The sequence below is a fragment of the Alosa alosa genome, chromosome 9 (assembly GCF_017589495.1).
Source record: "Alosa alosa isolate M-15738 ecotype Scorff River chromosome 9, AALO_Geno_1.1, whole genome shotgun sequence".
NCBI lineage: Eukaryota > Metazoa > Chordata > Actinopteri > Clupeiformes > Clupeidae > Alosa > Alosa alosa.
This window is the reverse complement of record NC_063197.1, coordinates 33,465,082-33,482,581: the sequence shown is the minus strand read 5'-3', so window position 1 is coordinate 33,482,581 and position 17,500 is coordinate 33,465,082. Positions and strand designations below refer to the sequence as shown.

General features: G+C 48.4%; 1 protein-coding gene across 1 annotated transcript in view; it reads right to left on the bottom strand.

The window, feature by feature from the left end:
• Window positions 1–17,500, bottom strand: part of adamts10 (ADAM metallopeptidase with thrombospondin type 1 motif, 10) — a 58,948-nt gene that overhangs the window by 37,063 nt on the left and 4,385 nt on the right. The window contains 11 exon segments of the mRNA XM_048252927.1: window positions 1,038–1,182; window positions 1,764–1,833; window positions 1,836–1,906; window positions 3,003–3,108; window positions 3,909–3,952; window positions 4,690–4,835; window positions 7,611–7,694; window positions 8,172–8,342; window positions 8,344–8,366; window positions 9,261–9,420; window positions 12,304–12,716. Of these exon segments, the coding sequence (XP_048108884.1) occupies window positions 1,038–1,182; window positions 1,764–1,833; window positions 1,836–1,906; window positions 3,003–3,108; window positions 3,909–3,952; window positions 4,690–4,835; window positions 7,611–7,694; window positions 8,172–8,342; window positions 8,344–8,366; window positions 9,261–9,420; window positions 12,304–12,716 (1,433 nt within the window).

The following is a 17,500-nucleotide window of genomic DNA, read 5'->3' as shown; positions in this document are numbered from 1 at the left end:
GTAGTGTATTATTATGACAATTGATGACCTAATGTCTAACTCATTCAATATTTCCACATAATAATGTGTGTCTATAATGTGTGCATGTGCAAATATTATTGATGATATAACAACCTTCTTCATCGATATATGCAATGGCGATATATATGGTCTAAAATTAATATCATTGATTGTTGTTTTAACAATGTGCAGAATTGACATAATGTCAGTATTTAAAATTACTTATGGGGGAAAAAAAACACCGAAATCACGCATTGAAGACTGATACATTCCCGGAGGTGTATCGCGGGGAAGCCCCTGGCTGCAGCAGAGCAAGTAATCGCGTGATCACTAGTAGATTACAACATACATCGCGCGCCAATGTTTATTTTTGTGCAGCGAGAGTAGCAGCCTATCACGGCTACTTCTGTTCAATAGCATTGACAGTCCGTTTTTTTTCTACGGTATTATATGGAGAAAACATTAGCCTTTGGTATTTTAATAGTCCAGTTGTAAACAAAATTATTCTCATAGCAACTCTTTTAGCCAAACTCTTTTGCGACCTCTCGCCCACCGTAATATTGTGTATGAGTGTGGTAATGTAATTTTACATGTGCATGTGCGTGTGTGTGTGCGTAATATTATTATAATGAGGAGATAATTAATGATGATACATAAATGATGATATTATGTGTGTGTGTGCACATGATACGTAATGTGTGTGCATGTGTGCGTAATGTAATAATACATGTGTGCATAATATAATTATTATTATTGTGAGTATTGTGTGTGTGTGTGTGTGTGTGTGTGCGTAATGATAATGTGTGTGTTATTGCGTGTGTGTGTGTGTGTGTGTGTGTGTGCATGTGTGTATGCATTTTATGCATGTATTATTATTAATTGCGTAATACATGTGTGTGTGTGTGTGTGTGCATGTGTGTGTGTGTGTGCGTGTGCGTGTGTGTGCGTGTGTGCATGTGTGTGTGAGTGTGTGTGTGTTCATGTGTGTGTGTGTGTGTGTGTGAGTGAGAGGCACGAGAGGTGCGGTGGTGGAGTACCCCGTATTTGCACTGGCGAGACTTGACTCCGTACTGGAAGCGACACTGCTCGTCCGCATCGTACACCTGCCCAGGTGCGGTGGACGGGTACACAAATTCCTGCTTGGGGGGGATGTTGTTTAGGCACGAGCCCATGCCTGAGCTGCAACACACACCACAGCAACACACGTCAAAACCACACACACACACACACACACACACACACACACACACACGCCTGAGCTGCAACACACACCACAGCAACACAAGTTCATACACACACACGTCAGAGCACACACACGCCTGAGCTGCAACACACACCAAGCACAGCAACACAAGTTCATACACACACACGTCAGAGCACACACACATATACACGCCTGAGCTGCAACACACACCAAGCACAGCAACACAAGTTCATACACACACACACACACGTCAGAGCACACACACACACACACACGCCTGAGCTGCAACACACACCAAGTACAGCAACACAAGTTCATACACACACACGTCAGAGCACACACACACACACACACGCCTGAGCTGCAACACACACCAAGCACAGCGAACATACACAACAACAACGCACACACAAAACTTTAGTCAAATCACGGCTGATTGAGTCACCGGATAGATAACTGTGCAGTTGATTGGTGGACTGATTGAATAACTGAATAACTGTTAAATGATAAACTGAATGTGTGATTGATTAAGGGATTGAGGGAAATGCGAGTCTTACTCAGGAAGTTGGTGATGTAATCGCGGCTGCAGGCAGACCACACGAAGGGGTTGGTCTTCATGGTGATAATACGGCCATCAGCGGCGTCTCTGACTCTCGCGGGGAACGCCGCGTTCCCCACGCCGTAAATTGATTCATCCCAAACCTGACCACATCGGAGACGGAGAGGACACTTTTACTCTAAATACATCTTGAAATCTGTGTGTCTGTGTGTGTGTGTCTGTGTGTATGTGTCTGTGTGTGTGTGTGTGTCTGTGTGTGTGTGTGTCTGTGTGTGTGTAGGAGAGAGAGAGAGACAGAGAGAGTTAGATAGATACAGTAAGGGGGTTAGAGTGAGTGAGTGACAGAGAGAGTGAGAGAGAGAGAGAGTGGAGGGTGAGAATGATTGGGTGTGTGTGTGTGCGTGTGTGTATGTGTGTGTGTGTGTGTGAGAGAGAGTGGAGAGGTAATGCGTGAAGGTGTGTGTGTGTGTGTGTGTGTCTTCATGTATTGTCCTATCGTGTGTTTGTGTGTGTGTGTGTCCCTCCACGTGTATCCCTATCTTGTGTGTGTGTGTGTGTGTGTGTGTGTGTGTGTGTGTGTCCTCACGTGTGTCCTATCTCGTGTGTTTGTGTGTGTGTGCGTGTGTGTCCTCACATGTGTCCTATCTTGTGTGTGTGTGTGTGTGTGTGTGTCCTCACGTGTGTCCTATCTTGTGTGTGTATGTGTGTGACCTCACGTGTGTCCTATCTCTTGTGCGTGTGTGTGTGTGTGTCTGTGTGCGTGTGTCCTCACGTGTGTGCTTGTGTGTGTGTGTGTGTGTGTGTGTGTGTGTGTGTGTGTGTCCTGTGCGTGTGTGTGTGTGTGTGTGTGTGTCCTGTGTGTGTGTGTGTGTGTGTGTGTGTGTGTGTGTGTATGTGCGAGTGTGTCCTCACGTGTGTCGTATCTCGCGTGTATGTGTGTGACCTCACGTGTGTCCTATCTCTTGTGCGTGTGTGTGTGTGTGTCTGTGTGCGTGTGTCCTCACGTGTGTGCTTGTGTGTGTGTGTGTGTGTATTGTGTGTATGTCCCAATAGTATTGTGTGTGTTATTATTGTGTCCTGTGTGTGTGTGTGTGTATTATTATTGTCCTGTGTGTGTGTGTGTGTTTGTTTGTGTGTGTGTGTGTGTGTATGTCCTGTGTGGTATTATTATTGTGTGTGTGTTGTTTGTGTGTGTGTCTGTGTGTGTGTGTGTGTGTGTGTGTGTGTGTGTGTCTGTGCGTGTGTCCTATCTCGTGTGCGATGGTGAAGGCGGTGGCCAGGCCAATGTCCTCATTAATACTGCAGCTCCGCTCCGGCTCACACATCCCGCCTACTGGAGCCAGACCTGACCGACACACACACACACACACCACACACACACACACACACACACACACACAAACAAGTCAGAGAGCACACACACACACACACACACACTTCAGAGCACACACACACATCCCACCTACTGGAGCTAGACCTGACTGACACACACACACGTCAGAGCACACACACACACATCCCACCTACTGGAGCCAGACCTGACCAACACACACACACACACACACACGTCAGACACACACACATCCCACCTACTGGAGCCAGACCTGACCAACACACACACACACACAGGCGCGTCGGATACACACGCACACACACAGGTCGGAGGACACACACACACACACTTCAGGAGCACACACACATCCACCTGCTGGAGCCGGACCTGACCGAGACACACCACCGTCGTCACACACACACACACATCCCACCCTGGCGGACCGGACCTGACTGAGCACACACACACACACACACACACAGGATCAGGTACGCACACATACACACACACGTCAGACAGCACACACACATCCCACCTGCTGGTCGGTCTGACCAACACACACACACACACACACACGTCAGAGAACACACACACAACACACATCCCCAGAGATCCTCTCCTCGGATCACAGAAACGCACACAAACGCACACACACAGGGCATCTCTGCTAAAGGAACGTTAAACCGGTCTTTTAATGGACATGTATGTATGTCACAGAAACACACACAAACACACACACACACACACACACATCCCCTCTACTAAAGAACATTAAACAGTCTTTATATGGATATATATATATAACATCATACCTAATGTCCCACATGGCTTGTTCTTGTAGATGCAGATGTCATACCTGCAGATCCAATAAAATCATTTATCAGTGAGCATGTGCCCCACAGCATCCATCATGTACGCCACACACACACACACACACACACACACACAAACACACACAAGCACACACACACACACACACACACACATAAAAAAAAATAGCGATAAATAAGCAAATGTAGGTGCATAGCTATATAGTTGGACACTCAAATCAGTGTTGATGGTTGACAAAAAGGGCCTTTGCATGCTTTTGTACAAAACAATAACATACAGACGATAAAAGGAAATTTAAAAAGCAGGTTAACAGTACCGGTATTACCAAGTTGACGATCGCTGAATCAGCATCAGAATCAATGTTACCACATAAACGGATGTGATTAGACCTGTTTTTCGGTGTAACCTTCTGACGTTCCGCATAAACCGAATTCACAGACACTAACAATGTGTGTGTGTGTGTGTTTTATCACTCATGAGAAAATATACAGGTGTGTTTTAGAGTGTTCATTGCATGAGTCACAAGGAAGCCTTTTTAGGATTACAAGTGTGTATGTGCATGCGTGTGTGTGCACATGACATGAGTCATGGTAAATGTTATAAGTGTGTGTGCTTATTTGTGTGTGTGCGTGTGTGTGTGTGTGTGTGACGTGACGACATGTGTGTGTGTGTGTGTGTAATGTGCCAATTATTGTGTGTGTGTGTGTGTGTGTGTGTGTGTGTGTGTGTGTGTGTGTGTGTGTGTGAGTGAGCTGCGGTCACCTCGTGATTAGCACGGCGGTGTCGTGGTGTGCGATGCCGTTATCAGGGATGGCGTTGCCGTTGCCGTTGCGGTGCAGTATGGACTTCTGCCACTTACAGAAGCTGTCCAAGGACTTCCCCGCGTGGTGGTTGACCTCTAAGGTGGGCTGGCAGGAGGAGAAGACGCAAACCCAGTGACACACACACATCAGCGGAGGAACAAAAGGTCAACATGAGCACACACACATCAGCGGAGGAACACAAGGTCAACATGAGCACACACACATCAGTGGAGGAACACGAGGTCAACGTGAGCACACACACACACATCAGCGGAGGAACATGAGGTCAACATGAGCACACACACACACATCAGCGTAGGTACACAAGGTCAACATGAACACAGCACACACACATCAGCGGAGGAACACGAGGTCAACATGAGCACACACACACATCAGCGGAGGAACATGAGGTCAACATGAGCACACACACACACATCAGCGTAGGTACACAAGGTCAACATGAACACAGCACACACACATCAGCGGAGGAACACGAGGTCAACATGAGCACACACACACACATCAGTGGAGGAACATGAGGTCAACATGAGCACACACACACACATCAGCGGAGGAACACGAGGTCAACATGTACACACACACATACACATCAGCGGAGGAACATATGGTCAACATGAGCACACACACATCAGCGGAGGAACATATGGTCAACATGAGTTAAAGTTCAGAAACATCACAACGCAGTAATTACTCTGATCCCTGTCCTTCCACTCATATAACAAACAGTTATTCAGTTACTGGTCAGTGTGGTCTCGCATTGCACGGTCTCGTTCAAGCCCTACCTGAAGGGCTGTTGGACATTTCTTTCTGGACATTTTTTTCTGGATTTGCCTGCGCTGAAACAATGAAAAGTGACCTAGCCTTTCTCAACTCATTCATCCTAGTTAGGACATTAACCAATTTGCTAGAATCTGACTCTGGCCACAGAGCTGGAGCCAGGTGCATTGTGGGTAAAGGCAAGACACAAGGCCAGCTTGAATGCCAAACAGCCTGCTATAACAGACAGCGTCAGCCAGGAGGACATGCTTTTGATTGGTTGCAGACAGCGTCAGTGAGGGGGAAAAGCTTTTGATTGGTTGCAGACAGCGTCAGTGAGGAGGAAAAGCTCCTGATTGGCTGTAGCTGGGATTCAATCCTTAACACAGCCGTCTCCCCCCACCCCTCTCCCTCCTCTCCTCTCCCCTCCTCCTCTCCCCTCCTCTCCTCTCTCCTCCCCACTCTCCTCACCTCCTCTCATCTCCTCTCCACTCTCCTCTTCTTTCCTCTCCCTCCCTATTCTCTCCTCTCTTCCTCTTTTCTCTCCTCTCCCCTCTGCTCCCCTCCTCTCCCCTCCTCTCCTCTCTCCTCCCCTCTCCTCTCATCTCCTCTCTCCTCTCCTCGTCTATTCTAGCCTCCTCAGTCGCTGCCAAAGCCTCAGCTTTTGTTCTGTTGGCTGGGCTTTGGGGTCCTCTCTCAGCTGTGGGCAAATCTGCTTGTAGAACTGTTTTTATCTCGCTGTGGAAAAACAGCTAGCAGTACCAGGCATAGCTATTGCCTCATTTAGCAGACAGCACAGTTCTGGAACAAATTACAGATGGTAAATGTAAAATAATTCTCAATAATTCCCAGTCATTAGCGTTACTGCTGCATCAGCTATGCAGCCCCCCCCACCCTGAACTCACTGCAATATTACATGAATTACATGGCAGAGTCCGTTTCCCACAGCAGGGTACAGCTGCAGCGCTCATCCGGCGAGGGGCCCAGGCTACCCAGACAGGACCTTTCAACCGCTCTCTAATAGAGAAACAGTCGACCGCTCTCTAGAGAAACAGTCAACCATTCTAGAGAAAATCAACCACTCTTTAGAAACAGTCAACTGCTCTCCTCTAGAGAAACAGTCAACCGCTCTAGAGAAAATCAACCGCTCTACTCTAGAGAAACAAGCAACCGCTTTAGAAACAGTCAACCACTCTAGAGAAATAGTCAATCTCTCTACACTGGCGAAGCAGGTGAAGCGTATGCTACCTGTGTGTGTATAGCCTGTGTGTGTGTATAGCCTGTGTGTGTATATAGCCTGTGTTGAGGCTGGACAGATAAGAATCTTCTGTGCTCCTGCTTCCTGGCAAATATGCTAACGTTAAAGTGGGTTCAAACCCAGTTAATATGTCCATGTTATGCTAAACTACTTCAATCCTAGCTAGTACAGTATATCAACACCTAATGCTAAAGTGGGTTCAATCCCAGCTAGTTTATCAACACATAACGCTAAACTGTGTTCAGTTCCAGCTAGCATATCTACACTTACTGCTAAAGTGGGTTCAATCCCAGCTAGTATATCAACACATAACGCTAAAGTGGGTTCAGCTAGCATATGTACACCTAATGCTAAGATCATGGGTTCAGTCCCAGGGAGCACATAGCCCACTGATAACCTGGATACCACACCTGTACTGTAGCTGGTTATGATAACCTGGATACCACACCTGTACTGTAGCTAGTTTTAATAACCTGGATACCACACCTGTAATGTAGCTAGTTTTGCTAACCTGGATACCACACCTGTAATGTAACTAGTTTTGCGAACCTGGATACCACACCTGTTCTGTAGCTGGTTTTTATAACCTGGATACCACACCTGTACTGTAGCTAGTTTTGATAACCTGGATACCACACCTGTACTGTAGTTAGTTTTGCTAACCTGGATACCACACCTGTACTGTAGCTAGTTTTGCTAACCTGGATACCACACCTGTAATGTAGCTAGTTTTGCGAACCTGGATACCACACCTGTCCTGTAGCTGATTTTGATAACCTGGAGACCACATCTGTCCTGTAGCTGGTTTTGAAGAATAAACTCGACTCAAAGTGTCAACATACCTGGTCCTCCATCAGCAGGATGAGCCGAGTAACTACAATATTCACAGCGTTCCCCAGGCTAGAATCATGGAAGAGTTTGGCAACCTGACCTCCAGGGAAACAAGAAAAGACCAGTCTTAAAAGGCAGGGGGCACAAGAAAAGACCAGTCTTAAAGGGCAGGGGGCACAAGAAAAGACTAGTCTCTTAAAGGGCAGGGGGCACATCGAGACCAGTCTTAAAGGGCAGGGGGCACAAGAAAAGACCAGTCTCTTAAAGGGCAGGGGGCACATCTGGGCCTGTGGGGGTCACTGTGGTGCAGAGGTGAAGCAGTAGGCTACTGTTTGATATCCGTCTGTTTCGCCACCACATGGAAATAAATACTGCAGACAATAACATCAAGAACACAAAGCCTGTTTACAGTAATCAAAATCTTAAAACATCAAGAATACATACTTCAACTATGAGACTTAATATCTAATCTGAGACTTAATATCTAATCTATACAGTGGATACGTCCATGTACAAACTGTTTTGAGCTTGTACAGAATTTCTGCTGTGATTTAACTGCATGTGAAACTTACAACATTCATCACGGCCAAGATGTACTGCTCGATGTCCCTGCGGCCATGGTAACCGACCATCATCTTGTCGATACGACTAGCGTCTCCGTGGTGGCGACTCACCCGGCTTTGCCCACGGAAGCTGACCCGAGCCATCTGATTGCCGAGCTCTTCAGCGTCTTGCCACCACCCATAGCGATCTTCCTGGCTTCTCATCTACAGGTCAAGCACGGTGTCATGTTAAACTCTTCAACATGCACACACACACGCACGCGCACACACACACACACGCTGTCCGCGGCGCACTCATCTGCGCACATACACACACACACAGGCGGACACACATGCGCTTGCTGGCGCGTACTGCGCGCATGCACGCACTGCGGCACACACCGCGCCCGCACCGCACACACACACACACACACACACACACACACACACACACAGACGGACACACACACGCACACACACACACGCGCATACACACACACACACTCACACACGCGCACTCACGCGCACGCACACACACACAGATGGACACACACGCACACTCCTCAACAAGCATGAGTCCCCCTTTATAGGGACGTTACAGAGAGCCGTCTACGGATCTAAGACTAATAACCGCTACAGTAGGTCCAACCGTTTTGTACGCCACTGTACATGTGTCTGTAGAATATTGTATGTATGGTGCAGAACGATGTGTAGAATGTGTAGAATGTTGTACGTATGGTGCAGAACGATGTGTAGAATGTGTAGAATGTTGTACGTATGGTGCAGAACGATGGGTAGAATATTGTACGTATGGTGCAGAACGATGTGTAGAATGTGTAGAATGTTGTACGTATGGTGCAGAACGATGTGTAGAATATTGTACGTATGGTGCAGAACGATGTGTAGAATGTGTAGAATGTTGTATGTATGGTGCAGAACGATGTGTAGAATGTGTAGAATGTCACACTATAGAATGTTGTAGTAGAGTATAGATAGTAATATGATATAGAATGTAACCTTGACCGATTTTATTTGCCTATGGTGGGAAAATTTGAATGAAATTCTGAAAGCAATTCAGAAAAGCTCCATTCCAAGTGTTGCGTAGCATCTCGTACGTACCGATGACGCCACATGACTGGTCCAGGTACTGGTGTCTCAGCGACGACCTCTTGTAGACCACGTGGGGACGCCCCTCGCGGCCCTCGATGCTTGTGAGGTTCTCCGGGGAACCAAGGGGCTCGATGAGGAACTCCTCACCCCCAGCCACGATCACCCCTCTCTGGAGGAGGCCATAGCAAAGACGATTACAGGAGCGTTGGGGAGTGTGTGTGTGTGTCTGTATGTGTGTAGTTTGTGTGTGTGTGTGTGTGTATATGTATGCGTGTGTGTGTATGTGTGTGTGTGTGTGTGTGTGTGTGTGTGTGTGTGTGTGTGTGTATGTGTGTGTATGCGTGTGTGTGTGTGTGTGTGTGCATGTGTGTGTGTGTGTGTGTGTGTGTATGTGTGTGTGAGCCCCTGATGGGTATGAAACTGTCAGAAAACATAGTGTCCCAGCATAGTGTTCCAGCATAGTGTGTGTGTGTGTGTGTGTATGTGTGTGTGTGTGTGTGTATATGTGTGTGTGTGTCCCAGCATAGTGTGTGTGTGTGTGTGTCTGTGTGTGTGTCCCAGTTTAGTGTGTGTGTGTGGGTATATATGTGTGTGTGTGTGTGTGTGTGTGTGTGTGTGTATGTCCCAGCTGGAGGCCTCTTCAGCTGGACCTCCTGAGCCCCTCCTGGGGCCTTTGGACATTTCTATACTCAACGAGACAATCAGATCAGCCCTCATACACTGGGCTGACCAAAACACACACACACACACACACACACACACACACACACACACACACACACATACAGACGCACATACACCAGCCAGGTGGGTACCCCAGTGCGGGCCAGAACTGCAATCCAGGTCACGTCTGCCATCTGCAAGCTGCTTGGTGCTTCAAGGGCGTTTTCCGAGAGAGACAAGGAGACCCCCCTTCCCCCAAACACCCCCAACTTCCTCCTCGGCCTCTTTGGCTGGGACACCGGTGCAGTCGAAAGCGCCGTGTTTCCTCCAGGCCTGTCTGCACTAGACTCCACAGGTCCAGGAGCACGTAATCCTGTTATACGTTTAGTGATGCCCCCGTAGTTCCCTCTGGCAGAATTAAGATATGCTGTTCTGACCACCAGTAATTATCCATAGACGTTATTAATGCCTTGGTGAGCATGTTTAATCCTCAGCGTATTTACCTATGCTATTACACCAAACCACTCGTAATTAGTGCAAACGGATTAAAATGCCAGTGTAAGCATTCTGTGTGTAACGGGGGGCGAAGGGGAGGAAGCATCACAAGTACCTACTGACCAAGTTCCGGCGTGCAGATCAAGTGCATGTAGTTACCTAAATAACTCTTTTATTTATTATCATTTTTATTAGTATTATTTCATTTAGTATTATTTTTTATTAGTATTAGTATTATTATTTGCTTGTTTGTCTTTCTTTCTGTAAAGCACTTTGTGCTAGAAAATTGCTCTACTTATAAAATGTATTATGATTATTAGCATTATTACTGCATTTTATCATTACAGATGGAGAGTGGCCAAGCCTGGCAGGTTTGGACTGTGTTAGCGCAGGTGCATTTGCACGCTAGGAGGTTTGGACTGTTTTAGCGCAGGTGCATTTCCACGCTAGGAAGTTAGGACTGTGTTAGCGCGTTTGGACTGTGTTAGCGCAGGTGCATTTCCATGCTAGGAGGTTTGGAAAGTGTTAGCGCAGGTGCATTTCCACGCTAGGAGGTTTGGACTGTGTTAGCGCAGGTGCATTTCCACGCTAAGAGGTTTGGACAGTGTTAGCGCAGGTACATTTGCACGCTAGGAGGTTTGGACTGTGTTAGCGCAGGTGCATTTCCACGCTAGGAGGTTTGGACAGTGTTAGCGCAGGTGCATTTCCACGCTAGGAGGTTTGGACAGTGTTAGCGCAGGTGCATTTGCACGATAGGAGGTTTGAACAGCACCGGGCATGTCACAGCATGCTGCAATTCCAGACCACATCCATCATTAAGATTCAAAACACCTGTTTCAGTGTCTGTGTGTGTGGTGTGGTGTGTGTGTGTGTGTCAGTGTCTGTCTGTCTGTCTATGTGTGTGTGTGTGTGTGTGTGTGTGTGTGTCTGTCTGTGTGTGTGTGTATGTGTGTGTGTGTGTGTGTGTGTGTAGGGGGTCTGGGCATGTGTGTGTGTGTGTGTGTGGGGGGGGGGGTCTGTGCATGTGTGCATATCTCCCAGACTGCAACAAGATATCAGTGCTTTGTTTCCAACAGCTGTGTCCACAAAGACACATTTGATCTACAGATCTGTTTGCTATTAGACGCTGATGGGAAACATTTTCTCTTTTTTCACAACACAAACTAAAACGTTGTTTTCCCTCTTTCGACCAGTGCTGACGTGCCAACACTGGGCTCAAGGTTACGTCTGAATTAGCAATTATCTCCTTGTGTGCAGCTGTAAGCGAACTCAGGCAAGGCTACGCACACACACACACACACACACAGAGGCTCCCCAGACAGGTGCAGGTGTGCACGGCTCTTAATCTAAAACAGGTGTGAGTGAGCAGTCCCCATTAAAAGGGAGTGCATCATTGCCACCGTGGCCTTGTGTCTGCTCTAGGGGGTCCATGCCTTGAACCTTGGGAAGCATGTTGAGATGTACGCAGCTGGCGCTATCCGAATCTGTAAAACTTACGCTTTTATAACACTATCAAGTCGATATTGTAAATTATTACAAGGGCCAAAGGCACAATGGTGGCAGCTGGGAATTGAACCCACAACTTTTCAGGCAACCAAATAGTAACCGAACTCCTTAGCCACTATAATACCAGCGCCCCCTAGAGCTGTGGAGTGGACTCACTATGCCAGCAGCGCCCCCTAAAGCTGAGGAGTGGACTCACCAGGCCCCTATGCTAGCAGCGCCCCCTAAAGCTGTGGAGTGGACTCTCCAGGCCCTTATGCTAGCAGCGCCCCCTAAAGCTGAGGAGTGGACTCACCAGGCCCCTATGCCACCAGCGCCCTCTAAAGCTGTGGAGTGGACTCACCAGGCCCTTATGCTAGCAGCGCCCCCTAAAGCTGAGGAGTGGACTCACCAGGCCATCACAGTTGCTGAGGGCGACCTGGCTGGAGTGGTCCTGATGCTGCAGGTGGCCGGTGTAGTGGCAGCTGGGTGCGTAAGGGTGACTCCAGGCCAGCCGGCCTCGGCTCCAGTACTCCACGCGGAACTGGCGCGACAGCAGCCCCGTCTGCAGCGTCAGGTTCAGGAGGAAGCTGCTGTGCTGCGTGGCCAGCTGGTAGTACAGCTGCGCGTCGGCGGCGTCGTCCTCCACACCGCTCTCGCTGGCATCACCGCGGCTGCTGTTAGTGTTGGGGTTGGGGTTGGGGTTGGGGGGGGTACTGCGCCGTTGGCGCCTGTGAGGCTCCTCGGACTCCAGGGTCTCCCCGCCAGGTCCCACTCGGACCGGGATGGCGATCTCATACTGGTCCAGCCTGGACAGGAACTCCTCTGAAGGAGAAACAGAACGAGTCAATAACGGCAGGCCTCCTAAACACTGGAGGAAAGGGCAGAGTCAATAACGACAGGCTCAGGACCTGTTAAGCACTGGAGGAGAAATCGGCAGAGTTAGTAACAACAGGCTCAGGACCTGTTAAGCACTGGAGGAGAAATCGGCAGAGTTAGTAACAACAGGCTCAGGACCTGTTTAAGCACTGGAGGAGAAATCGGCAGAGTTAGTAACAACAGGCTCAGGACCTGTTAAGCACTGGAGGAGAAATCGGCAGAGTTAGGGAGCTTAGTTAGCTGTGAGGGAAATATGTTGCGATTCGCAAGCATAAGACCATTCGTCAACAACAGATAGCATATCTTGATCTATGAACGCTATCTTCCCAAACCTCCCTGCTTCTGTTTTCACTGTTGTTAAAACGTGTTTAGTAAAGCGTCCAATAAGAAATTATCAGGATCACAACAGCGAGCTCTTTCATTTCAGATCCTCCTCAGGTTATTTGGCCAGTGGATTGTAACTTCTGCCTTGAACTTGAACTTGTCTGTTTTGATTAATTCTGCTGCTGAGCTTTGGGGGATTTATGATGGAGTGGTGGATCCTCACAGCCCAGCGAGGTTATCCCACAGGATTTAGGACCACACACAAGAAGCCCTCTCAGAGCCAGGGAGGAGAGAGGGGAGGAGACACTTTTGGAGATAGAGAGGAGAGGAGGCTCTTTTAGAGATAGTGAGTATTCACCTAATTCTGCCACGCCCATTTTAGAAATGTACTTTCAAAGCATAACGCGAGCATAGACCGTACGTAGGAATGACACAGAACCTCTTTTGAATTATTCTAGTCTGAGCGTTGGAGTTTTTGGTACCGCCAGCGGTTTTGGGTGACATCACATCTGTTGATATTTGACCCAAACACCAATAAAGCACCAGAGATTGAACTCACCAATCCCCAAACCAAACTCCCCCTCCCCTCCGGCCCCCCATGTGGGTGATTGGCTGGAATAAACGTGTTATTGTTTGGGAGACAGGCTCGCTCCACTTTGTTTGTGTCCAGTTCACGGAGCCAGAGCTCTGGACAAAGACAGTTTTTTTCCCAGTGCACTCACCGACTGGACTGCTAGCAAATCATAAGGACATACTTATTAAATGTGACAAAAAGTGCTGACAGTACCTTCAAGAGCTTTAAAAAGTCCTCTTATCTGAAAGGAGCGGACACACCCACGGTCAGGAGAGGAGTGAACTGGCCTGTTTATGAGCAGATTGAAATGGCCTGTTTATGAGCAGATTGAAATGGCCTGTTAATGAACGTGCTGTGGACACGTCTCACACCACACGGCGGTCTGCAAGCACATTTGCGCTCCACATGTTGCGTCCATAACAGACGGCTGCGGGCCTCAGGAGGAGAGTTCACCAGAGTGACACAGTAATCGACAGCCATGCTCTCCAGACCGGACAGAGAAGAATAACCAACATTCAGATTCTTTCCCCCGGCGGACTCCAAAGATATGGGACTGATTTTCCAATGCTGCACAGATGAAATGCCAGTGGAAATGTGTCTGACTGAGTGCTGTGTTTAAACTGTGCACTCGTAAAAAGATTGTGTGTTCCCTGACAACAACAACAACAGTAACTTTCTAAGACCCAACGGGTTCTTAAGTCTTTTTTACAGAAAGGCACACTGCTCAACATTTTACATAATTTTCTGGCATTACATTGACAAACAACTAATCTATTAATCAAGGAAATAATCAACAGATTAATCGACAACAAAAATAATCAAAAATAGTCGCAGCCCTGAGTCTGTCGGGGATGGTGTGGATGCCACAGATCTGTTCCCTCAGGAGATCAGTGTCACCCACACTGTGACAGTTGTGAGGAAACACACATGGTGATGATGGCAGAGTTATTAGTCTGCGTGGACTTCCTGAGTGCAGGCTTGCTGCTTGTGTAAGAGTCACCGGGAGCCTCTACTCTCAGAGATTCACTTCAGCTCAGCTCGCCTCCAAGTTAACACTGACCTCGCTGACCGGGCGGCGAGGCTGCAGTCACAACAACATACTTTCAGTTGTTTGAATGAACACTCATGCCGCCCATCGGGATGAGTAACGACCCTGCCATGCACCTAGTATACAGTATACAGTACATACTCTTTTGATCCCGTGAGGGAAATTTGTTCTCTGCATTTAACCCAATCCGTGAGTTAGTGAAACACACTCAGCACACAGTGAACACACAGTGAGGTGAAGCACACACCCCACCCGAGCAGTGAGCTGCCTGCTACAAGGGCACTTCGCCGGGATCAGTGAGGGGTTAGGTGCTTTGCTCAAGGGCACTTCAGCCGTGGGTGTGGGCATGGGAGAGCAGTGAGGGGTTAGGTGCTTTGCTCAAGGGCACTTCAGCCGTGGATGTGGGCATGGGAGAGCAGTGAGGGGTTAGGTGCCTTGCTCAAGGGCACTTCAGCCGTGGGTGTGGGCATGGGAGAGCAGTGAGGGGTTAGGTGCCTTGCTCAAAGCTCAGCCGTGAAGGGCACTTCAGCCTTGTCGGCACTTAAGGTGTGGGCATGGGGAGAGCAGTGAGGGGTTAGGTGCCTTGCTCAAGGGCACTTCAGCCGTGGATGTGGGCATGGGAGAGCAGTGGGGGTTAGGTGCCTTGCTCAAGGGCACTTAAGTTGTGGGTGTGGGCCAGTGAGGTGGATGTGGGCATGTGGGCATGGGAGAGCAGTGAGGGGTTAGGTGCCTTGCTCAAGGGCACTTCAGCCGCGGGATGTGGGCATGGGAGAGCAGTGTGCTCAACCACTTCATGGAGAGCCCTCAACCCCACCCGCCCATTTTTTTTTTCCTAGTGGTTGGGGATTAAACCGCCAACCCTTCGGTTACAAGCCCGAAGCCCTAACCAGAAGGCCACGGCTGCCCCACCCCCCCCACACACACACACACACACACACACACACACACACACACACACACACACGACACACACACACACACACACACACACACAGACACACACACACCCTAACCAGTAAGTCACGGCTGCCCCACCCGCAAGGAATCAGGAGTTCGAAGACTGCCCACATGTGGTCAGCTACGTGCCATCTTCTTTGATGATTCATGATTCTGACACACGTATAAATAAGGCCATCACTAAATGGACAAACATGTTGGGAGACTTGGTGGTGAATGAATGGATGAACAGAGCATTGCACCTTGGTCTGTGATGAGAACACAGGAGGTACGCAACTTTGGTCAGTCCAAAAAATGCTCAGATGTTATTTCACAAGTCCAGTGACAACCCTATAGTTAGGCTGGAGAATGAAACGGCCCGTTTCTGACCGTAAGGTCTCGTTCTTTTGACCGTAAGGTATCGTTCTTTTGACCGTAAGGTATCGTTCTTTTGCACGTTCTCTCTACTGGCTCTTCAGCCTGGACACAAAGCATAACCTCCAGACGCTCATGGCCAGTATAACTCGAGTGAAAAACCCATATAATCCATAAAAACAAAACAACAAATCTACAAATTATTTTGCTGTCCAACAACCTGGGCCTGTCATAAATGAGGTTGTAATGAATTGGCTGCTGCTTTGAACTGAGTACGCAGGCCAACTGTAAGTCAACTGTAAGGCCCACACACCAACCTCCAGTGGCAGTCTGCCACTGTCCAGGGTTGTCTCCACGGCTACCCAGAAACTGTGCATTTCCTGTCTCCTCTGGTGAGACCCAGAGATTTGTTGTCCAAACAGCGCAGTCCAAACACGGCTGCGATGGGTCATTGCCATGGAGCTCCACTCCCCCACCCCCCACCAATGTACTGTAAGTGGACGTAATCCTTCAAAGCGCGCTAACATACCGGGATCGAGGAATTAAAGACTGTTTATACCACTGGGCCAGTCCAAACCAGCATGGAGGCAAAGACCCCACAAACCCCCTTCACCAGAATCAGCCAGCACTCTCCTGACTGACCCAAATACCTGTAACTAGCAGCACTCTTCTGACTGATCCAAATACCTGTAACTAGCAGAACTCTTCTGACTGATCCAAATACCTGTAACTAGCAGAACTCTTCCGACTGACCCAAATACCTGTAACTAACTATCTATCTAACCTGAACAGAGAGGAGCGCTCTATCTATCTATCCTGAACAGAGAGGAGCACTCTATCTATCTATCTATCTAACCTGAACAGAGAGGAACGCTCTATCTATCTATCTAACCTGTACAGAGAGGAGCGCTCTATCTATCTATCTATCTATCTATCTAACCTGAACAGAGAGGAGCGCTCTATCTATCTAACCTGAACAGAGAGGAGTGCTCTATCTATCTATCTATCTAACCTGTACAGAGAGGAGCGCTCTATCTATCTATCTATCTAACCTGTACAGAGAGGAGCGCTCTATCTGTCTATCCTGAACAGAGAGGAGCACTCTATCTATCTATCTATCTAACCTGAACAGAGAGGAACGCTCTATCTATCTATCTAACCTGTACAGAGAGGAGCTCTATCTATCTATCTATCTAATCTGTACAGAGAGGAGCGCTCTATCTATCTAACCTGAACAGAGAGGAGCGCTCTATCTATCTCTAAACTTCTCTGTATTAGCCCTCAACTGCTCCCTCTCTCCTCCTCTTTCTCTGCACCTCTCTCTCACTTTCTTTCTCTCCCTACACCCTTCTCTTCATCCCCCTCTCTCTCTGTTCCAGACGGGCAGCAGCTGTACAGAGTGGAGCACTTCTGCTTCCTCACTCTCTCCCTCTCTCTCTCCTTAATGCCAGGGTGGTGAGTGCCAAGGTGGCG